This window comes from Acipenser ruthenus, chromosome 22, assembly GCF_902713425.1.
Source record: "Acipenser ruthenus chromosome 22, fAciRut3.2 maternal haplotype, whole genome shotgun sequence".
Lineage (NCBI taxonomy): Eukaryota > Metazoa > Chordata > Actinopteri > Acipenseriformes > Acipenseridae > Acipenser > Acipenser ruthenus.
Window position 1 is genome coordinate 13,511,727 of NC_081210.1, and position 24,535 is coordinate 13,536,261.

General features: G+C 41.4%; 1 protein-coding gene across 3 annotated transcripts in view; it reads right to left on the reverse strand.

Moving 5' to 3' along the window:
- Positions 1-328: 328 nt before the first annotated feature.
- LOC117431083 (cAMP-dependent protein kinase type I-beta regulatory subunit) overlaps positions 329-24,535 on the reverse strand; it is a 184,184-nt gene continuing 159,977 nt past the window's right edge. For all 3 annotated transcript variants that reach the window (XM_034051703.3, XM_034051704.3, XM_034051705.3), the window contains 2 exons: positions 2,022-2,103; positions 329-1,025 (listed from right to left, as the gene is read on the reverse strand). In XM_034051703.3, coding sequence (XP_033907594.1) covers positions 853-1,025; positions 2,022-2,103 — 255 coding nt within the window. In that variant the 3' untranslated portion in view covers positions 329-852. The remainder of the gene's footprint in view (positions 1,026-2,021; positions 2,104-24,535) is intronic.

Genomic DNA, 24,535 nt, shown 5'->3' on the forward strand with positions numbered 1-24,535 from the left:
GTGCTTAACTGCGGCTTCCTGTCTCTGGGTATCTTCCCTGTCGGTAACAGCCTGGGCCGTGACGATACCCTGTCACACTTACCCAAGACCATTCAGAGCATAAACAAGATCTACTTGCCCAAGGCCTTGTTTTTATCACTGTCATTTCATGACTTACTCTTTATGTTTACAAATAAAACAGTTTGTTATAAAAAAATGGCAAGATGTGTTTATTCTATCTAGGTACAGGTGGTAAAGTTTAAACCAAGAAAAAGGCCGGGAGAGTAGTGTTAGGAAAAGATTACTACTGCCAAAGCTTTTCCCATGAACCACCAAGAAAGACAAAAAGTGACAATCTGTTGGTACTTTTTATTTGCCTGGGGGGGGGGGGTCAGGGTGGTACAGTGTGTCAATGATACAGGAATATGCAATATGAAACAGTTAATAAAAAGTAATTGTGCAGTTCCTGAAAGAACAGTACTCTTTTTTAGACATTTAGAATTCATATACTGTAGTAGCTCTAAACAGCTGCGTTAGCAGAATTATGATAAATAAATAAAAAGAACAACAGTTTAAAATGGGACTGGTAACATATTGTAACCTAGAATTATGCAGCAGCTGAACGTTTAATAAACATGGCACGCACTAATAAACTGTAACCCGTCACTGAACCAAATACCATGACTGCTTGTACGATCATTTTATTTTATTCTTTATGTGCGGACTATTCTTATGGAATTTTTTGTTAGTTTGAATACACATACGCAGTGCATCTGACATTCCTTACATAAACAAATGCACATATCGTTTTCAGAAAGCTATGCAACAGCACAGTGCACAAGATAACACAGAGGCAGCAAATCATAATTGGTTTTAAACGGTAAGCGAAATAAAGCTGTTGTATCTCTGAATGTTTCTCTTGAGGATTTCGGAGCAGGGCCCCAGGACGCGTTCAAAGCGGGGCCGATCCAGCTTCACACATTTCAGAGGCCCGCGAGCCACCACTGTGGCAGCTCTTGGTCGGTTCAGCAGCAGAGCTATTTCACCTAAGAAGAAAAAATAGAAAATACACAATGCCATGAGAGTAACATAACACATCTTTTATTTTTTTATCCACAATTTAGAATGCCCAACTGAAGGTCAGTGGGTATCCTTTCTACCATCAATCCAAATGCCTCTTTACACCTGGGAGCTGGAAATTGAGCTACTGGCCTCTGGATGACACCAAGAGAAACAATCCCTGCCAATTCTGCTTCCCTAACCCATGGGAGTGCCAGAGACAATGCGATGCTCCCTCTGGAATCCCCAGCAAAGACCAGCAACTTCGCACGGTCAAGAACCTGCGCTTCCCTGACTGTATGACTCACCCTGCACACCACGCGCCCGTGCCTTTACTAGGGGAGACCTCGGGGACCCCTGCACTCCCCTCACTGTATGACACAGCACGCGGCCGTGCCTTTACTAGGGGAGACCTCGGGGACCCCTGTGCTCCCCTGACTGTATGACACACCACGCGGCCGTGCCTTTACCAGGGGAGACCTCGGGGACCACTGCGCTCCCCTGACTGTATGACACAGCACGCGGCCGTGCCTTTACCAGGGGAGACCTCGGGGACCCCTGCGCTCCCCTGACTGTATGACACACCACGCGGCCGTGCCTTTACCAGGGGAGACCTCGGGGACCCCTGCGCTCCCCTGACTGTATGACACACCACACGGCCGTGCCTTTACCAGGGGAGACCTCGGGGACCCCTGCGCTCCCCTGACTGTATGACACACCACGCGGCCGTGCCTTTACCAGGGGAGACCTCGGGGACCACTGCGCTCCCCTGACTGTATGACACAGCACGCGGCCGTGCCTTTACCAGGGGAGACCTCGGGGACCCCTGCGCTCCCCTGACTGTATGACACACCACACGGCCGTGCCTTTACCAGGGGAGACTCCCAATTCTTTTTTGAATGAATTTAACTCTCAATCCAGGAGTTTAACAGTTTCAATGACATGCTTTGGCAGCAATACATCATATTGAAAGATCAACTGACCAAAGTAATCTGATGGACCAAGTCTTCCAACTTCCACATATTCTTCATTATCAGATCTGCGCTGCAGAACAGAAGCAGTGCCCTAAAAAAAAGAGAAAAGGAACTGTAATGAGACAGGTGGGTATTTTGGTTTTGTTACTCTTCCAATTTGTATCTGGAGGTCTTTTTTGAACTCCATTCTTATATACTGAGTGTAAGTTCATAACAGGGTGTACAAGCCTCGGCGTAGAAGAATCAATTAACCACAGGCAGTTTCTGAAATGAAACAATGCGATTAACCACAGGCAGTTTCTGAACTGAAACAGTGCGATTTCATTTGACAATGTATAATTTCCATGTTGAGTTTGCAGTCCAGTATTCTGACAGTTAAGACAAATAAACCTGTCTGGGCATTTTATAGTAATTTTCATTATGAATCTGTGCACTGGTAAGAATAAAGAATACATTTTACTGTGAGAGCAACTCATCCTGTTATTATTAAACCACCCATATTAAACCAAGGTTAAATTCAGTATCAATAAAACAGCTAAGTAAATGAAATGCAGTTACCCGATTGAGGCATTTTGCTACCCTTTACACAATAATGAATACATCAGTTGTGTTTAGATGTGACCCTATCCAGTTGTTAAGTGTAGTTCAGTGAGAAGTAGCAGCAGTTTGTTAAAGTCGACAAAAGTCTCTCTAAAAATCTCCCTTACACTATGATGTAGTATACCTTTCTAATAGATCATGTAATTCTAAGACATTTTCAGTCGTTACATAAATCAAGTAAGACTAGGGGCCAGATTTCCCATGGAGATTTCCCATTGTGACCTGCTTGTAAACAGATTAGGGTTCAATAGGAAACCTGTCCCTGGCATGGGGGAGGAATGCTGGCAGTGTTTCAGTACCCTGAAGATGAAGCACTCCATTACCCACAGCTGTTTATACAGTGCAGCACATGATCTGTACAGAGAAAGCAGCCCTTTCTCATCTAGAAATTCAGCTCAGCTAAGAAACGCTTCGACCATGGCTCTGCTCAAACCCTGCTCCAATGTATTTATTAAGAAACGCTTCTACCATGGCTCTGCTGAAACCCTGCTCCAATGCATTTATTAAGAAACATTTCGACCAAGGCTCTGCTTAAACCCTGCTCCACGCTTTTATTAAAGAAACGCTCCGACCAAGGCTCTGCTTAAACCCTGCTCCACGCTTTTATTAAAGAAACGCTCCAACCAAGGCTCTGCTGAAACCCTGCTCCAATGCATTTATTAAGAAACGTATCGACCAAGGCTCTGCTTAAACCCTGCTCCACGCTTTTATTAAAGAAACGCTCCAACCAAGGCTCTGCTTAAACCCTGCTCCATGCTTTTATTAAGAAACGCTCCAACCAAGGCTCTGCTGAAACCCTGCTCCAATGCATTTATTAAGAAACGTATCGACCAAGGCTCTGCTTAAACCCTGCTCCACGCTTTTATTAAAGAAACGCTCCAACCATGGCTCTGCTTAAACCCTGCTCCATGCTTTTATTAAGAAACGCTTTGACGAAGGCTCTGCTCAAACCCTGCTCCATGTTTTTATTAAAGAAATGCTTCGACCATTGCTCTGCTCAAACCCTGCTCCATGCTTTTATTAAGAAACGCTTTGACGAAGGCTCTGCTCAAAACCTGCTCCATGCTTTTATTAAAGAAACGCTTCGACCAGGGCTCTGCTCAACACCAGACAGAAGGATATCTACATCATCATATGGAAGGAAGCGCAAATGGATGGAGACACAGATGGATCACATTAGTTTACTGTAAAGCTACGTCTTAGTCAGTGCTTATCGTGGCGAGAGCCGAGTTCAAATCAGCATGAAGTTTTAACATCTACTCTCGTGTAATGGAAATCATGAAGATCTGGATACGTCCAGTGACTGCTGTGTATAGTGCAGCTGGCAACAAGGGAAAGACCTCGTGACAGCCTGGAGAGACAGCTGACAGGAGGAAAGAGACCCCATTGGGGCTGGCAAGGGTTAGCTACCCTTGTCGGCAGTATCCAGCTCTGTGTTTACAGGATGCTGGAGACACCCACCCAAGGCGTCTAAGAAATTAAAGAGAAAAATACCCCTAGAGTCTGCGAGAGCGGGGGCGGGAAGATGACTCAACGGTGAACACGGTTAACGACTTAGGAACGGAAACAGATATGAGTATGGAGAGTACTTCACAAAAGACTAGTTCAAGATCTGCAGTTAGCAAAGACATGGAACTCCAGGTTTGTGTCTGTGGCTGGAGCAAGGCAACAACGGTCAGGGGTTTGAAGATACATCAAGGGAGAATGAACTGCTTGAGGGAGAAGGGACAAGGGCCTCGCATTGATCAGTACTTCTTAAGAAGTCAGTCAAATGAAATCCAGCGACAGAAAGAAAACCACAGTTCGCAGGATATCAGCACCCCTGTCATAGACGTGAGGAGGACTTGCATGGATACAGTTAGTGATGAACCTAATGATCCTTGTAAACCCGGTCAGACAAACCAGCATAAGAGAGAAAACAACCTCAACGGGCACAAGCCTGGAGTTAAATGGCCAAGAGCTTGTGAGAAAACTGCATGGGACACAGTAAACACAGATCTCTGCTTTGCATTGGAAAAGTTAAGTGGAACAGTTGAAAAGAAGCTGGATAAATTTGGGGACATCATCTACGCATATGGAAGCGAGAGGTTTGGAGTTGGAAAAAGGAAGGAAAAAGTACAAACTATTCCTGGAAAGTCTAGACGGCAGCAGGAGATTGAACGCTTAGTTAGAGAAAGGAGACAGCTGAGGAAGCAATGGAGAAGAGCAGAACAAAGTCAGAAGGAGGGACTCAATCTCTTACAAAGGGTCATAAAAGATAAGCTTGCAACATTGCGCAGAGCTGAGCGCCAACAAAAACGTTACAAAAAGAAGGAGTATGCGAGAACTAACTTTTATAAAGACCCATTCAAATTTGTAAAGAAGTTATTCACCAGTGAGAAGAATGGCAAACTAAAAGCATCTAAGTTTGAGCTGGAGAGATATTTGGAGGAAACACATAAGGATTCAAAAAGGCAGGAGCCTATGTCAATTCCTTCAGACATCCCACCTATCAATCCACCAGAATACCAAATGGAGGACTGTGCAACTAAGTGAAAAGAAGTAGAGCGAGCTGTGAAAAAAGCAAGGGCTTCATCATCTCCAGGGCCTAATGGAGTTCCGTACAGAGTGTACAAGAGTGCTTCAGGAGTTCTACGAATCCTGTGGAAATTGATGAAAGTGGCATGGGAAAAACAGGTTGTACCAAGAGCATGGCGCCGAGCAGGTGGAGTCTTTATACCTAAAGAAAAAGATTCTACAAGCATCAGTCAGTTTCGCTCTATTTCCCTATTAAACGTAGAAGGCAAGATTTTCTTCAGCATTATTGCTCAGAGATTGTCAACTTACCTATTAAAGAACTGCTTCATTGACACTTCAATACAAAAAGCGGGCATTCCAGGTTTCCCAGGATGCTTAGAACACATCAATGTGATCTGGCAATCAGCTAAAAAGGAGAGGAAGGAGCTCCATGTGACATTCCTGGATTTGGCTAATGCATATGGTTCAGTGCCACATGAACTTCTTTGGGCAGCATTTGATTTTTTCAGTGTACCGATGACAATAACAAATTTAGTGAAAGCCTACTTTGGAGATTTGCAATTTAGTTTTTCAACTTCAGAATTCAGCACTACATGGCAATGCCTAGAAGTTGGAATAATGACGGGATGCACCATTTCTCCACTGGCTTTTACCATGGCAACGGAAGTAATCATTAGGGCATCAAAATGGGTAGTGGGAGGAGAGCGCTTGGCTTCTGGAATGCGACTACCACCAATTCGAGCATACAGGGATGACATGACAACCATGACTACAACAGTAGCCTGCACTAATCGGTTATTGGGCAAATTAACCAATAACATTGAATGGGCATGAATGCAATTCAAGCCCACTAAATCAAGGAGCATCTCTATAATTAAAGGTAAAGTAGTAGATAAAACGTTCTTCATTAATGGTGAGGAAATACCAACAGTGTCTGAGAAGCCAGTGAAGAGTCTTGGGAGATGGTACGATGGGGATCTAAAGGACACAGTTCGTGTGGGAGAAGTTAGACAACAAGCAGTGGAAGGGTTGAAGAGCATAGACAGCAGCGCTTTACCAGGCAAACTAAAACTCTGGTGCTTTCAGTTTGGTCTACTGCCGAGGTTGCTGTGGCCACTGACTGTGTACGAGGTTTCTTTGACAACAGTAGAGAAGCTGGAAGCTTTAATCCCAACAATGGTTGGGAGTTTTACGCTGCCTCAGCAGAGTGGGACTTTATGGTAAAGGAATACTGCAGCTACCAGTCTCCGCTCTAACCGAGGAGTTTAAGTGCGCCAAGGTTAGAATGGAAATGACATTAGTAGAGTCACGTGACAAATGTGTAAAGGAGGCAGCACCTGTGTTGAAAACTGGAAGAAAGTGGGTGGCAAAGAAAGCTGTGGAGGATGCAAAGGCTGCCATTCGAATTGGTGATATCATGGGGCAAGTTCAGCATGGAAGAGGGGGTCTTGGTCTCAATTCAGCTCCTCCTACATGGAACAAGGCAGCCCCAGCTCAACGGAGGAAGCTGGTAGTCAACGAGGTGCAAAAGCAGGAGGAGAGGATGAGGTGCATAAAGGCCATTTCCCAGGCCAAGCAGAGAGAATGGATGAGATGGGAGAGTGTGGAACAACATAAGATTGGCTGGCAAGACCTATGGTCAATGGAACAGAGCAGAATCAGTTTCCTCATCAGGTCAACATATGATGTTTTCCCATCACCACAGAACCTAAACCTCTGGGTAGGAGAGGATCCCTCATGTCCTTTGTGTTCATCACCTGCAACATTAAGGCACATTTTGACAGGATGCAAGGTGACTCTTAGCCAAGGACAGTTTACTTGGCGCCATGACCAGGTGCTGCAATGTTTGGCCTTAGCACTGGAAGACAAGCGTAACATGACCAATAAGTTGCCACCTGTTCCATCAAAACATTACACACTAAAGACAACATTCCTCCGCCCAGGAGAGCAACCACCAAGAAAAGGTGTTAAAATCAATCCTCTCCCAGGACAACTGGAAGCTGCTAGAGACTGGAAAATGCTGGCAGATGTTGGTCAACGGCTTATTTTTCCACCTGAGATTGCCACCATTAACCTTCGACCAGATATTATCTTGTGGTCTGGATCAGCACGCCTTGTTCACCTGGTAGAGTTAACAGTGCCATGGAGGATGCTGTAGATGAGGCATATGAGAGGAAGAAACTGCGGTATGCTCAACAAGTCACTGAAGCGGAACAGCGAGGAAGGAAAGTCCGGGTTTACCCAGTGGAGGTGGGTTGTCGAGGATTTGTGGCACACTCTACAACCCGGTTTCTCAGAGACGTCGGATTCAGTGGCCAAGAGTTGCGTCGCACAGTGAAGAACTTATCTGAAGCAGCAGAGAGGAGCAGCAACTGGCTGTGGTTGAGACGGAAAGATTCTGGCTGGGGATCTCAAGCACAATAGAAAGAAAGAAACGCTGATGTACAGGTAAGTAAGCTGGGCTGAGTTGAGTGGAGGACGGAGGGGGGTGATGCTGGGACGCCAGAATCACCGTCGAGCCCTCTTGAGGTGTCGTGGGCTAGTCGACGAAATACCGAGAATGGAAGACAACAGTAGAAGATTTGAAGACCCCAGAGATGTACCCAACTTAGCTCAATCCAGACGGTTGTCATGCTGATGCGCTGGGGAGGCCGCACTGTAGTTGATCCCCGGAGCCAGCATCGCAGCCGTTGTGTGTGCTGATACGCTAGGGAGGCAATAAGCTGATCCCTGGAGCCAGCATTACACTTCAGCCATCAACACCAGACAGAAGGATATCTACATCATCATATGGAAGGAAGCGCAAATGGATGGAGACACAGATGGATCACATTAGTTTACTATAAAGCTACGTCTTAGTTGGTGCTTATCTTGGCGAGAGCAGAGTTCAAATCAGCATGAAGTTTTAACATCTACTCTTGTGTAATGGAAATCTGCTCCATGCTTTTATTAAAGAAATGCTCTGACCAAGGCTCTGCTCAAACCCTGCTCCATGCTTGACCATGGCTCTGCTCAAACCCTGCTCCATGCTTTTATTAAAGAAATGCTTCGACCATGGCTCTGCTCAAACCCTGCTCCATACTTTTATTATTCAGTGACTAGATTACTGTCACTCGCTGCTCACTGGGCTACCACAATCCTCCCTGTCAAACCTCCAGTTGGTTCTGAATTCCTCTGCCCGAGTCTTGACTCGCACAAAGCTCTACAAAGCCTATCACACCGGTCTTGTGAAGCCTTCATCGGCTGCCTGTTTCGTTTAGGATTGACTAAGATCTTGTTGTTGACCTGTAAGACCCTTCATGGTCTGACTCCTCAGCGCCTCTCAGACATGCTGTCTGAATGCGTCCCAGCCCGTTCTCTATGCTATGCTGCAGCAGGGCTACTGCCCATCCCTAAGGCTTGAAGGCTTGGCGGGCATTCAGGAACCGCGCTCCGTTTATGGAATTCTCTGCTGAAGCATATCAGGGACTCGGCCTCGGTGGCAGTTTTAAATCAAGATTAAAAACCTATTTGTTTGACAAGGCAATTCAGTTTTGTATTCATTATTATATGTACAGCATGTTTCACGGAAGATGTTTTCTAAATCAAAATACTGTACTGTATTATATAATAATAATAATAATAATAATAATAATAATAATAATAATAATAAAATGAAAAAGTCTTGTGCTTGAACCATTTTTTAATATTACCATAAAACAGAAGGGGCTGAACCCAGTAAACAGGCAAGCTGCAATTCACTGTGATAAACTGAAAGCCTTCAGAGCTATTATTGTATTCATCTGTTAAAGATCTATACAAAAAGGACTGTTTCATTGCTTCACAAAACACATCCCCATAAGTGTTATGTGCATTTATGTGTTTAAAAAAAACAAAAACAAAAAAAAAAACTAATAAATTATTAATTTATTCATTTAAGAAAGAATGTTGTTTTATCCACCTGCCAGCATCAGCATTGCTCCTTGCTAGTATTATAAACTTTTACACTTTGGTACAATTCGGCAAACAAAGTACAGTACATTCAACCTGTTTATTATAAATGTTACTGTTTTACAGACCAACTATATAAATGACTATAGTATACAGTATACTTGTACAAGGTAAGTTTTACAGGCACCGGTAAAAGAATGTTGTACTAGATTTGTCATTTTTCTAAGTCATATGTTCAAAATGTCCCTTAAATCTTTACAGACATTTCAAAGTGGCTTCCGTGTCACTGTATCACAATTTATTTAGCTGGGATTACTTCACAGTCATGATTTAAATGAGTCCTTGTGGCGGAGTGTCCAGCCCCTATTTATTATTATTTGTATTTTTGTTTGCGGCGCAGTTAAAAGCACTGCGTCTTTTATTATTTATATTTAAAAACCCAGTGAGGATGCATGACTGATCAGCTACTGATTATTTAACTAGCTGACAGTCATGCATCCTTACCAAACGCGTACAGACTGTGGCCGAGGGGTAATAAGATAATTAACATCTAGTTAACCCCTCGGCCAGAGTATAAGAACCTGCAGCTGTCCGTGTTGGTGGTTGAGTGTACAGAGGAGAGTACGGGGAGCGGAGAGAGCGAGAGAGAGCGAGGAAAAATAACGACATTTAGAAACAATTGCTAAAACGTACTGGATTAGCCAGCACGACACTTACTTGTTGTCTGTCTGATTCGTTTGGCCCTCGTGCCTTTTGTTTTGTTGTTTTGTTTAAATCTTTTGTTTTGTTTATTTGGTTAATCAAACACGCTGAGTGCAGTAGCATTCAGCTTCACCCGCCCATCCATTGTTTTGGTTTCAGTTACTTCCTGGTCCGTGACGTCACCACACCTCACCACTGCGAGCCATCCTGTCACAGTCCTGTTTCAATGTATTACACTTTGTTTAGCTGGGATTACTTCACAGTCATGATTTAAATTAGTCCTGTTTCAGTTTATTACAGTTTGTTTAGCTGGGATTACTTCACAGTCATGACTTAAATGAGTCACATTTTAAATACTTGGCCTTGGGCTGGTATGTAATTGTCAGCTTTTATGGGAAAACAATGCAGTGGAGCTGAACCCAGAGCCAGGGCTGCAAACCCAGTGGTATTTGTGCCAAGCACTGTGGACAGCAGCCAATAGCAGCACAGCTTTCAAGCACTGTGGACAGCTGCCAATAGCAGCGCAGCTTTCAAGCACTGTGGACAACTGCCAATAGCAACGCAGCTTACCTCTTCTCAGACATGCCCAGAAGGCACTGGCCAAGAAAAGTCACAAAGAAAAGTTACGCTTTCAAGATTCTTGCCATTATCTTATTTATGTCTAGTCTAACACAAAACATCCACTAAATCAATACAAGTACACATTTATAATGGGTTATTCATCAGATGCTTACTTTCATGACTGGCTGCAAAGATGACCATGTCTCAGGAACAGACACAGTAAAGGCCTCCACCCAAAGAGTATGTATCACAGAAAACAAGAACTAGGGATTGTAGTCTGGTTCAGAGAAGGTGTAAGTGAAGAAAAGGAAATGTGTGCCGTCTGCTGTCTACACAAAGTGCAGTTATTCACTGTAAGCATAAGTAGACTTACAGGACTTACATATTTTGAAGTAGATTTTATTAAAGAGAAATAACACATTTTTACTGTTTGAAATGAGCAAGAAAGTACTGCGAACAATACTTGAACGGCTCCTTCCTGAACGCAAGCTGTTCCTGTCACCAGGCTGGCTGGTGGTGATGTCAGACCCGGAATAGAAACACAGAGTGGCGAGTGGATTGTGAATTGTGCCGATGCGCCGGTTTATTATTAAACAGAAAATATAAGATTGAACAAAACAGAACAAACACTGACTGAACAAAGAAAACGGCGCGGTGGCCAAACGAACAGACAAACACACAGAGGACGAGTAGTGCTGGTGCTCCAGCACACATAGCAACTGTTTGCTGTTCTCGGTTTTTAAATGATTTTCTCCTTCTCTCTCACGTTCTCCACTCCCAAACACACAACCCAGAGTGAGTGACTCGTGCATCTATATATACAGTTGTGCCAGGATTTAATTACTAATTAATTATTCACTTGAATCCCAGCACGTGAACTAATTAGTGCAATCCCTGTGCTCACATAGTTTATCTGCACGTGAAAGGACTGTGCCTAAATACAACTATATATTTGAAATCACTCGTGCTACAGAGACCCATTTATATCCCGTGCACCACTACATCAACATAAAACAGACGACATAAAACCCAAAGATACGCACAGGGGCGCGGCACACTGCCACAGTTCCTCACTGGTTTTACACCTTTATAATAGTTCTTCTCAGAAAATCAGGCCTTGTGCTTTGAAACAGGGCCCATTGTATTGCACAGAAACAGGGTTTCTCAGCTAAGGAGCAACTGGAAATAATGTTGTTTAGAAATAGATTTTTACAGAAACATTCCTGGGTTTTACAAGTGCTATAGGTCAGTATTTAACCATTTTCAACAAAATCTGTCACACAAGCATGGGAAAATAATCATTCACATATAGATACACAATATATATATATATATATATATATATATATATATATATATATATATATATATATATATATATATATACACCCACACACACACAGTGCTGTGAAAGTATTTGCCTCCTGTCTGATTTTCTGCATTTTTGCATATTTTTGACACTGAATGTTATCAGATCTTCAACCAAAACCTAATATTAGATAAGAGGGACCCTGAGTGAACAAATAACACAACAATGTGATACATATTTCATTTATTTATTAAAGAAAGTTATGCAACACCCAATGCCCCCGTATGAAAAAGTAATTGCCCCCTTAGACTCAATAACTGGTTACGCCACCTTTAGCAGCAATAACTGCACCCAAACGCTTCCTGTAGTTATTGATTAGTCTCTAACAGTGCCATAGAGGAGTTTTGGCCCACTCCTCCATGCAGAACTGCTTCAACTCAGTGACATTTGTGGGTTTTTGAGCATGAATTGCTCGTTTCAGGTCCTGCCACAACATCTTAATGAGGTTTAGGTCTGGACTTTGACTAGGCCATTCCAACACTTTAAATTTCTTGTTCTTCAACCATTCTGATGTAGACTTGCTTGTGTGTTTCGGATCATTGTCTTGCTGCATGACCCAGCTGCGCTTCAGCTTCAGCTCACGGACGGATGGCCTGACATTCTCCTGTAGAATTCTCTGATACAGAGCAGAATTCATAATTCCTTCAATGATGGCAAGGTGTCCAGGTCCTGATGCAGCAAAGCATCCCCAAGCCATGACACTACCACCACCATGCTTGACCGTTGGTATGAGGTTCTTACTGTGGAATGCAGTGTTTGGTTTTTGCCAGACATAATGGGGCCCATGTCGGCCAAAAAGTTCCACTTTTGACTCATCTGTCCATAGAACATTGTTCCAGAACTCTTGAGGCTCATCCAGGTGCTTTTTGGCAAACTTGAGACGAGCATTCGTGTTCTTCTTAGTCAGCAATGGTTTCCGCCTTGCTACTCTGCCATGAATCCCATTTTTTTTGCCCAGTGTCTTTCTGATGGTGGAGTCATGAACACTGACATTCGAGTTGAGAGAGGCCTGCAGATCTCTGGATGTTGTTCTAGGGTTCTTTGTGACTTCCTGGACGATTTTACGCCTTGCTCTTGGAGAGATTTTGGCAGGACGGCCACTCCTGGGAAGATTCACTAGTGTCCCAAATGTCTCCATTTGGACAATATGGCTCTGACTGTGGTTCGGTGGAGCCCCCGAGCCTTAGAAATAGCTTTGTAACCCTTTCCAGACTGACAGGCATCAACAACTTTTTTCCGGAGGTCTTCAGGAATTTCTTTTGTTTGTGGCATGATGCGCCTCTAGAACCTGTGTGCTGACAACTTCACTCTGATGGTAAGGGCCAAAGTTAGTCAGATTTATATTGGGCAGGGCTGGCCCAAATCAGGCCTGGTTGTTAACCAAAGTCCTCAAACAGCTGACCCTAATTATCCATTTAATTGGGTTATGTTAACTAGGGGGGGCAATAACTTTTTCACACCTGAAGATTGCATGTTTGATTACCTTGCACACCAAACAAATGAAAGAAGAACCAAACTTTGGTGTCATTTTTTTCTCTCAGACTCCCTCTATATACTACTACAACCCACAAAAAAATCTGACCAAATACAATGTGAAAAATGTGCAAAAATGCAGAAAATCAGACAGGGGGCAAATACTTTTTCACGGCACTGTATATATATTTATTTAAAAGTTGAAAAAGGAAAACTGCTGAGTAGCAAAAGGTGCAAAATCAAAAAGAAAAAGGTAATGTAGGTACACAAAAATGTTAATAATTGATAAACTGTAAAGAGAAATACATGTGTGGCTACCATGGCATCAAAACCCTATATATACCTGCAATGTTTGTTTTCAAACACACTTTCCCTTGATGTTAAACATACTGAAACATTGGGAAGTTGGCTCTTTGAGCAAAAACCCATATTTTATATATATATATATATATATATATATATATATATATATATATATATATATATATATATATACACACACACACATACACACACACACACACACACACACACTACAGTTCTTTGATTTTCAATGGTATCAACTTTACACAAGTGAGTGCTGTATTTCCCCAAATGCTTTGATGCGAGTGAATGAGATGGAATTTGGGCAGACAATGAGAAAGTGTGGATGGAGAAGTAAGAAAAGGCAGTCACAGCGTGGGGCAGGATGAGTCGGTGAGTGCTGTCTCTCCCAATCCACACTCCAAACTCACCCATCTAAAAAGCAGTGGAAAGTTCTGACTGAAGGTTTAATCTCAGCTAATGCTGTGGCCAGCCGAAGTGTGCAAAGTGTTTGAATTGACATTACCTGTTTAATCTACTGGGGGAGGGGAGCTACCACGGGATTAAGGTGCTAAACTTTGCATTCAATTATCTGTAGAAGTGTCAAAGGTAGTAAAGCAATCTGTAATTAATAATTAACTAACCCCATAAATGAAGTTCTGCATTTACATCACACTAATCCAGTTACGTAGCACTTGAATCATAAAAACAAATCTGCTTGAATTTTGCACTTCTAAATCAGAAGGCAGGCGTGTCCTGCAGAAATGTTGGAATTCGAGATAACGCTTTGCAGGCTTGAGCGCACGGTTCAAGGGTTATGTGTGAGAGTGTGCCAATCCTGCACATGGATTTGAATGGACACTTACACATATGGAAATAGGTTTTCTGCAGGGGAGATAAACCAGACTAACTCCAATTGGAGCTTCAGTGTCTGAACATCAGACCTGCTAATTAATAATGAATCACGTTGTATTCTCAGGAGGTTCCTCATGATAGCGATGTGTGCCCAGGACGGTGCCAATGCTAATCTTTGCTTCCGCATTCTATTATACTGTCAAAGTGCAGAGAGGCCCGCTTACAGGTTACATGTGAAACTGTAACAATTTAGAACTGGAAATAACTACTACACTGTTCCTATCCAGTTTAAAATAACTTGAGCATAACCTGAGGCAGAAGTGTTATAGGGACTAGGAGCTCTTAAAATAAACAAATCCCCTGGGCCAGATGAGATCCTCCCAATAGTACTCAAAGAAATGAAAGAAGTTATTTACAAACCAAACCAAGATCATGCAACAGTCTCTTGACACAGGGGTTGTACCGACAGACTGGAGAATTGCAAACGTAATACTGATCCACAAAAAGGGAAACAAAACCGAACCAGGAAACTACAGACCAATAAGCCTGACTTCTATTATATGGAAACTTATGGAAACTATAATAAGATCCAAAATGGAAAATTACCTATATGGTAACAGTATCCTGGAAGACAGTGAGCATGGTTTTAGGAAAGGGAGATCATGTGTAACTAACCTGCTTGTTTTTTTTTGAGGATGCAACATCGACAATGGATAGTTGCAAAGCATATGACATGGTTTATTTAGATATCCAGAAAGCTTTTGACAAAGTCCCGCATAAAAGAGTAATTCTCAAACTGAAAGCAGTAGGGATTCAAGGAAATGCATGCACATGGATTAGGGAGTGGTTAACATGTAGAAAACAGAAAGTACTGATTAGAGGAGAAACCTCAAAATGGAGCGAGGTAACCAGAGGTGTACCACAGGAATCAGTATTAGGTCCTCTGCTATTCCTAATCTACATTAATGACTTAGATTCTGGTATAGTAAGCAAACTTGTTAAATTTGCAGATGACACAAAAATAGGAGGAGTGGCAAACACTGTTGCAGCAGCAAAGGTCATTCAAAATGATCTAGACAGCATTCAGAACTGGGCAGACACATGGCAAATGACATTTAACAGAGAAAAGTGTAAAGTACTGCACGCAGGCAATAAAAATGTGCATTATAAATATCATATGGGAGATAATGAAACTGAAGAAGGAATCTATGAAAAAGACCTAGGAGTTTATGTTGACTCAGAAATGTCTTCACCTAGACAATGTGGGGAAGCTATAAAAAAGGCCAACAAGATGCTCGGATATATAGTGAACAGTGTTGAATTTAAATCAAGGGAAGTAATGTTAAAACTTTACAATACATTAGTAAGACCTCATCTAGAATATTGTGTTCAGTTCTGGTCACCTTGCTACAAAAAGGATATTGCTGCTCTAGAAAGAGTGCAAAGAAGAGTGACCAGAATTATCCCGGGTTTAAAAGGCATGTCGTATGCAGACAGGCTAAAAGAATTGAATCTATTCAGTCTTGAACAAATAAGACTACACAGTGATCTGATTCAAGCATTCAAAATCCTAAAAGGTATTGACAATGACAAAGGGGACTTTTTCGACCTGAAAAAAGAAACAAGGACCAGGGGTCACAAATGGAGATTAGATAAAGGGGCATTCAGAACAGAAAATAGGAGGGACTTTTTTTACACAGAGAATTATGAGGGTCTGGAACCAACTCCCCAGTAATGTTGTTGAAGCTGACACCCTGGGATCCTTCAAGAAGCTGCTTGATGAAATTCTGGGATCAATAAGCTACCAACAACCAAACAAGCAAGATGGGCTGAATGGCCTCCTCTCGTTTGTAAACTTTCTTATGTTTTTAAGCATCACTGCATAAAACAACAACACAGTGTAGGACTGATCTGCTTGCAGATATGAATATTTTATAATTAAGTAGAATTTGAAGACATTGGAAAAGATATCTAGTTGCAATGTTTCATTTAGTATTTCTAAATTCAGCACTGTTAAATGAGTAGTAGTTAAGTCACTAACATAAATGTTTTGCCTACTTTTACTGGTGCTGGAAAAATATTGGAATATTCAAGACACTGCTTGAAATGTATTCTGTAAAAATGACTATATTCATATTCATTCATAACAGAATTTTTAAATTACTATATAAAAAGAAACACAAAGATAGACAAAGGATCAGTGAGGTCTGAAATAAGTAACACACATTCTGCTGTACAAGTGGTGCCATTTATTTTCAATATTAGTTTAAATTTTGAAATATTTGTGAAAAAATCCTGCACTACGTATTACAATTATTACTATAAACAACCAGTCCGTTAACAGCGAGCAGACCAGGGTACCAGCACGATGTAATAGACCACACAGATCTCAGTCAGTTTGTTTGAAACACTCTTTTGAACTTTAAAAGCCTAAACACCTATTGCACCGATGGTCTGCAAATATTGGATTTCAAGCATGTGTAGAATGGTTGCACTGTGCAATCCACTGGGGTTGCAAAGAGGCTGTCAGAATTAGGAAGCAATTAGGCTTTTAAAAGCCCCTTCAATAGGTTAACCCATCTGGGTGTTTGCTGTTGAGGGAAGATGATACTGATACCTGTATCAAAACATGTTTTTATATCAAGTGTGCTTCGATATGTTTTTATATCAAGTGTATTTCGATATGTTTTTATATAAAGTGTATTTTAATATGTTTTATATAAAGTGTATTTCAATATGTTTTTATATAAAGTGTACTTATTCATAGTTATTATTTTGTAATTTTCTTGCTGATTCAAAGCCATCACAATCATACCACCAAAGCACAAAGAGTGTGTTCAGATCCAGTCAAAACTCCATGTTCTTTACACTGTTTCTTTAAAGATGGTATTCATCAGTCTGTATGCGACACACAGAAATATTTTTTATAATCATGCTTTTTTTCAGATGGATACATATAATGGTAGTTGATGACACTCTCAGCTCAGAACTGACCTTGATTGATCTCTGAGTTTTGAGGGATAGTGCTGTATTTCTGTAGTGGTTTCAGGCAACAGTGCAGCTCTGTATACAGTCTGGTCTAGAACAGATAATGCAACACTGCAGAGCTGTATAAGCCTGGTCTAGAACAGATAAGGCAGCATTGCAGAGCTGTATATAGCCTGGTCTAGAACAGATAATGCAACACTGCAGAGCTGTATATAGCCTGGTCTAGAACAGATAATGCAACACTGCAGAGCTGTATTTAGCCTGGTCTAGAACAGATAATGCAGCACTGCACAGCTGTAGATAGCCTGGTCTAGAACAGATAATGCAGCACTGCACAGCTGTAGATAGCCTGGTCTAGAACAGATACAGCAACACTGCAGAGCTGTATACAGGTCTAGAACAGATAACTGAACTCTGCATACAGCTCTAGGAAACAGAACTTCCTCTACACATGTAGACTGATTACACATGTAGAGTGTTTTAATAATGTATAACATGGCCATTTTAAAAGAAGAAAACAGAACAAGACAACTTTTAAACCAGGTATCCCTGGATGGTATCTCTGTAACTTCAAATGTTTCTTAAGTGGACCAGTGTACTTGACAGTGTATTTAGGACAGACATGATTCTTGAGGGAGGGTAGTGTATATGCAAGGAACTTTAATATATTCAATTTCCTGGGAATTTAGCATTGTTTGATTAAGAAATAAAAATGAAATGAGTGAAAATGTGTGAAAATAATTAATTCTGCAGCTTTCCAGGTAAATATCAAGAGGACCAGCCCGTGTGCTTGTATTGTATTTGTGAATGCAAACCGCATAAAGCTGGTGAAGTTGTTCAGTACAGGATGCTAAACAGACAGCCCCATGTTACACTAAAAACTAAATGTATCCACCGAATGTAAAGTCAGAGATTTCCTTGGTGTAAATCAGTATTTTCACAAGCTTGAGTGGGACAAATTATGGGTGAAAATCAGTAAATACCGACCTACAGCTTTTGTAAAACTCATGAATTTTTCTTAAAATTGGTGAAAACTGAGAATAAAGGTTACAGCTTTAAGAATACACACACACACACACACACACAGCTGTGCAAAAGTCTAAGACATGTTGCATTTTTCTACTCTGATGCATTATGAGCATCAACAATTTACTCAAAGCCTCCACTGGTGTTTTCTACTATTATAACAACCTTGACTTGCATAAACAAGGAAAAACATTGAGTGAAATAGCTTGCATCAATCGATTTTCAAGGTGTGGTATCCGAAGCATAATCAATAAGTACAGAGAAACATCATCTGTAATTGACAAACCCAGGACTGGAAGACCCAAAAAGCTGTCTAACAAGGATGAGCAATACTTGGAAGATAATATCCTTAAGGAATAGAAAGACGACAAGCATTGAATTGACAGCAGAACTGGCAGAAGGCACAGATGTCGTTATCCACCAAGGTCACTCTTGAAATCAGGACTTAAAGGGCACTGTGACAGGGTCTCATGTTACGTGTGTGGGTAACCGCTGTTTAAGCAACACATATGGGGTGGGAGTTGAAACGCCGGCACAGGCGCGCAGGATTTATTAAGACAAAAGAGAAATGAAAGTAAAGGTGGTCATGTGACGTTACCAGCCATGGTAACGCACAGAGGACACATACAGCAAGCTTTATAAAATTACAAAATAAAACACAGTACAAAAAAGCTACAAATAAAATGTGCCACAGGGGGCGAGCGCTAGCCTTATAAAACGAGGCGTCCCGCTCCAGGAACCGGCTACACTACATAACCCTCGCTATACATCACATGGGATCACTATCCCCTAACTAACCTACTGATGAACCGGTATTCATACGACGACTTCTGCTGCTTCATACGGCCATGGCTGGGCATTGCCTTCACAAGCACCGCTTGCAGTCTCAGGGTTGCGTAGCGGTCATTCCTGCAGCGCGGACCCTCTCCTCCCGAGTATACGCCGCTCCCCTCTGGCATGGCGTTGCAGTCAGCCCGAGCCATCTCCTGCAGATGTTTTTAAACTGACGGACACTCGGTCAAGACCCACCCACATGCTGATTGAGGTTCAGCACAGCCAATCACTTGCTGCCCTTCCCTTCAACCAAGCCTAGCAGACAGCAAGTCTCAATCGAGCGCCCGTCTGTAAACAATAATGTAATCACACAAATCAACTCCAAAACAACACACAATAAACCCATTTCCCCATACAAATTATACCAACACTAATTTACACGCATGCAGGGCAATCTCCCTGCTACAGGCACATACAGACCTTTTTATTTTATTGTGTTACATGTTGCTCCTGCTCACCTATGTAACTGAGATGGATTTACCAGTGAGCGGAGGATAATGGGAAATATAGTTTTCAGAGGTTAATGCGGGTACATGGGAAGCCATCTTGAGGCAGGAAATGAAATTTAAAAGTTTAAAAATGTAAAAAAAAAAATATTAAAACAACACACACACCTTATGTAAACAGTTGTAGCAACACATTGGGGCAGGTAACACAATAAAATAAAAAGGTCCTTATGTGCCCTTTAAAGGATGTGTTGCAGTAAGAATACCTCTGTTAAGAAAGGGGAACAAGACTAAAAGGCTAAAATATGCACAAGAACCCAGAAATTGGACTATGGAACCATGGTCAAAGGTGCTTTGAACAACACCTGTGCCTTCTGCCAGTTGTGTTGTCAATTCAACGCTTGTTTTCTTTCTATTCCTTAAGGATATTATCTTCAAGTATTGCTCATCCTTGTTAGACAGCTTTTTGGGTCTTCCAGTCCTGGGTTTGTCAATTACAGACTTGTTGATACGACAGCTTGAAAATCAAGTGATGCAAGCTATTTCACTCAATGTTTTTCCTTTATGCAAGTCAAGGTTGTTATAATAGTAGAAAACACCTGTGGAGGCTTTGAGAAAATTGTTGATGCTCATAATGCATCATAGTAGAAAAATGCAACATGTCTAAGACTTTTGCACAGCAGTGTATATGTAAGGTATAAACCATGACAGGCCGTGCAGTTCCCCAGAAGTGGTATATACCATCAGAACCACACGGCCCGAAGTGGTTTATACCGGTTATAACACGGCTATCCGTCATTTGTGGAAAGAAAAATAATTAAAATAAATAATTAAAACACAATTAAATTAAGACAAAACCGGGGGGGGGGGGGGGGGGGGTCATTACCTGCTTTTCTAAGAGTTTTCCTTACTGACAGGAATACATTATTGCTGGTTTTAAACTCGCTGTCAGCAGAGATGTTAAAACTTCTACTGTTAAAATATCTATTTAGTCCAGCTCAGCGTTATAAAACTGGAGACTGAATACTGGTCCTCAGCTGAACTTCTTGCACTGGCATAAAATTCCCTTAAGTTGTTGAGATTTTTTAGACTTATTTCCATAAAATGAATGTCCATATTTTTTTCTTTAAGTACATTAATCGGCCCATGCTGTAGTTATTTTTTTTGTTTGTGTTTTTTTCAATCTTTGTTTTCTTCTATTTCATTTAGCTGTTCCTCATCTACTGTTATGTGTCTGCTCTTGCTGGTGCACTTATTTTATTTATTTTTTTTTTTTCAGATGGTCTGCTGTCTTCACTCAGAAAGTTGGTGTTGTACTAGTTATGTGGAGTTTCTTCCCCAAATATATTAAAGGAAATAGGTGAAATGCCTTATTTTTGGCAGTGGTTTTGTAACTAATAACAAATAAAATGGCAGTTTGTCATGGAATTGTGAATGTAGTGGTGTGTAGTGATTTATTCAGTGTAAAGCGGCTCATTAGTATGCAAGCCATGCTATACGCTATATATACACACGGTCATGTGATGATGTTTAACCAATCAGAGGTTGTTATTTTATATATATATATATATATATATATATATATATATATATATATATATATATATATATATATATATATATATATATATTGCGGGGCAGTGAGGGCTAATAAGTATGTCAGTCTGAGGCTGACAAGATCTATGTTCCCCTGTTAAGGTGAAAAACTTGTAGTTCATGATAGGCGTCATGGCCGAAGTGGCTGGGGAAACTACATTTCCCAGAAGCCTTTAGGGCTGATGGTATTCAGCCAGAAAAGGAAAAAACACCTGTCTAATTGGGTAGATAGGGTGTTAATTGACTGAGTGTTTGCAATTATCTGTCCTATATAAACTGTCCTTTTGTTCTTAGTGGGGAAGGAGGTGGCAGGAGCGTTGAATGTGGAGAACGTAAGTACACAGGGATTAAAATAATTGATAAACTGGATTTGAGACAGGGAAACAGCTTAGCTGTCCTGTGTGAGTTAGGGACTTCAATACAGTGAAGTTAGTATCTTCAAGTGAAGATAGGCTTTTGGTTTGTTCTGTTTGTAAAAAGGTTTATAGTATTTTGGTTCAAATATTTACTTTGTTCCTGTGTTTTGTTTTATTTTGTGAGAATAAAAGTGCGCCAAGGCGCTGAACGATAACTCTGTCTGTGGGTGTTTGCTGTTCCTGCCGCTAGTCAGTCTTGACTGCCCGCCACGTTACCACAATATATACTGTATATATATATATATATATATATATATATATATAGTATATATTCCATTTCTCTATCCTACTGTAGTAAAGATCAGGGAGGCTGTGTGGTCCAGTGGTTAAAGAAAAGTGCTTGTAACCAGGAGGTCCCAGGTTCAAATCCCACCTCAGCCACTGACTCATCGTGTGACCCTGAGCAAGTCACTTAACCTCCTTGTGCTCCGTCTTTCGGGTGAGACGTAATTGTAAGTGACTCTGCAGCTGATGCATAGTTCACACACCCTAGTCTCTGTAAGTCGCCTTGGATAAAAGCGTCTAATTAATAAATAAAAAATAAGATCAAAGACCACAATTATTTATTTCTGAAAGCCTTTCCTGTATTAGGAGGTTCTGTTGTAATTACATTTAAAGACAGCAACTCTGGGTTCTAAAGACTTGTTTGTATAACTCAAAGAAAAAATGTAAACATGTAAATTTTCATTAGAGCTCTTACCTTTACCCTGAACAAATATTTGTTTTGTTCTCCCATTGCTGACTAACAATTAACAATTTTCTGGCAGGCAGAATAACCACAGAAAAAAAAGTCGAAAGACTAAGAAAAGATTCTCAGTGTACCTAAGCAAAACACCCGATCCCTGCACGTTGCCACGGCACCTATGAGGCACTTCACAGAATGCTTAATGCTACAATTTATTTGTAAAAAATGCCTTTGTAGTCATATTCACGTGCCATCAGTCTCTGTGGCAATTCGATTTGCATTGCCACAACCTATTCTCAGAAACCCCACATGGGACAGTTTCCTGACCTTGGAAACCACTAGATACATTCCACATCTGCCTTGTCTGGGAAAGTTTAATTCTGTGCTTATATTGCGTGAAAAGCAGGAGTGGGAAACTAGGGCATGGAAATATCTGAAAATTAAATGTTTGTCTCGGCTTACAAAAGGAATTTAGCATTTGGAAAAAAATGACATGGGGCTCTTCTCAGCGTTCCACTGTTTAAAGAACGCTCAGCATATTGTTAAAAGAATAATCGATCAGTTCAAATGGGGCCTCCATAACAGCAATCCTCTGATTTAGTATTGTGAAACAGTGTGCCAGAGGAATCGAAGCAGCAACACAAAACAACTTTGCATGCAGGGGACCTCTGCATGTGCCACAATATAGGTATGATCCAGCACTCACTACATACATGTAGCCTCAAGCAAACAAACAGGTCCTGCTTTAGCAAGCAAGCAACAGCCATGTTCTTAAAGAGACAAACTACTGGCAATGAATATGAATACAATATGCAATAAAACAAACAGCGAATGTTGTTTTTTGTGTAACAGCTAAACATCTTAATTATGCAAAAAAGAGCTGTAACAGGGGACTGGCTACAATGCATGAAGGAATGACGTGATGTGTGTTCTCTGCGTGATTGATAGGAGACGGAGAAAGAAGGTTGGGATTGACACGCCCGTGCAGGTTTATTTACATACAGTACATACAGGAACCCCACGTGACGCTACCAGCAGTGATAGCTCACGTGAGACATACGGCCTGGCATACAAAAGGCTAAATAAACACTGTACAAAAACTACAAACAAAATGCGCCGTAAAGACGGCTCACGCTACTCTGCTACAAATGGAGGTCCCACTTCCACTTGTCTGCTATACTGGGTGGGATCTACTATCCTGAAACTAACTCCCTGTCCCTCGAAAAGTTCACCCAATTCCAACCTCGTATATACACACGAGTACAGCTTCCTTCTACAGGAACAAAAAACCCCGACCTCGGAATATACACAGTGTGGAGTAGTGGTTAGGGCTCTGGACTCTTGACCGGAGGGTTGTGGGTTCAGTCCCTGGTGGGGGACACTGCTGCTGTACCCTTAAGCAAGGTACTTTACCTAGACCGCTCCAGTAAAAACCCAACTGTATAAATGGGTAATTGTATGTAAAAATAATGTGTAAAAAAATAATGTAATTGTATGTAAAAATAATGTGATATCTTGTAACAATTGTAAGTTGCCCTGGATAAGGGCGTCTGCTAAGAAATTAATAATAATAATAATAATAATAATAATAATAATAATAATAATAATAATAATAATAATATACACACAAGTACAGCTTCCTTCTCCAGGAACAAAACCCCCCGACCTCGGAATATACACACGAGCACCGTTAGAGGTGGTCTCTTTGTTTCCTGAACCCAGTCATTCAGCAGCACAGACGGACCCATACTTCAGCAGCAGCAGCGCTCTGACCCCTATGGCTTTACAGCAGCCTTGATCTGCACTATGCCCACCTGCTGATTAGGCGCTCACAGCTGGTAAACACACACACACTGCTCGCTCCCGTAACTAAACAGAGCGGGCAGGCTGCTACACACAGAGCGTCAGGTTCCTCATTAAAACCAATCCCATTCTTATTTATACAGTCAATACACTCTTATTTACAATAAACAATCACAGAAGCCCAGAAGCCCCCTCCTTATGTGCAGGGCTCCCACCCTGCTACATGAGCCTTTAAGGTTTCGGGCACTACTGTACATCATAACATGGAATTTTTATAATTGAGGTCAGGAGGTGGAACAATTGCAAAACCATTTTGGACAAGGGAATGTAAGCAAATCCAGTTCTGCTGCAGAATGGTCCACACCTGGTCTAGTACAAGTTTTCTGTCTGCTTAGTGTGGGTTCTGGGAAGGCCAGATT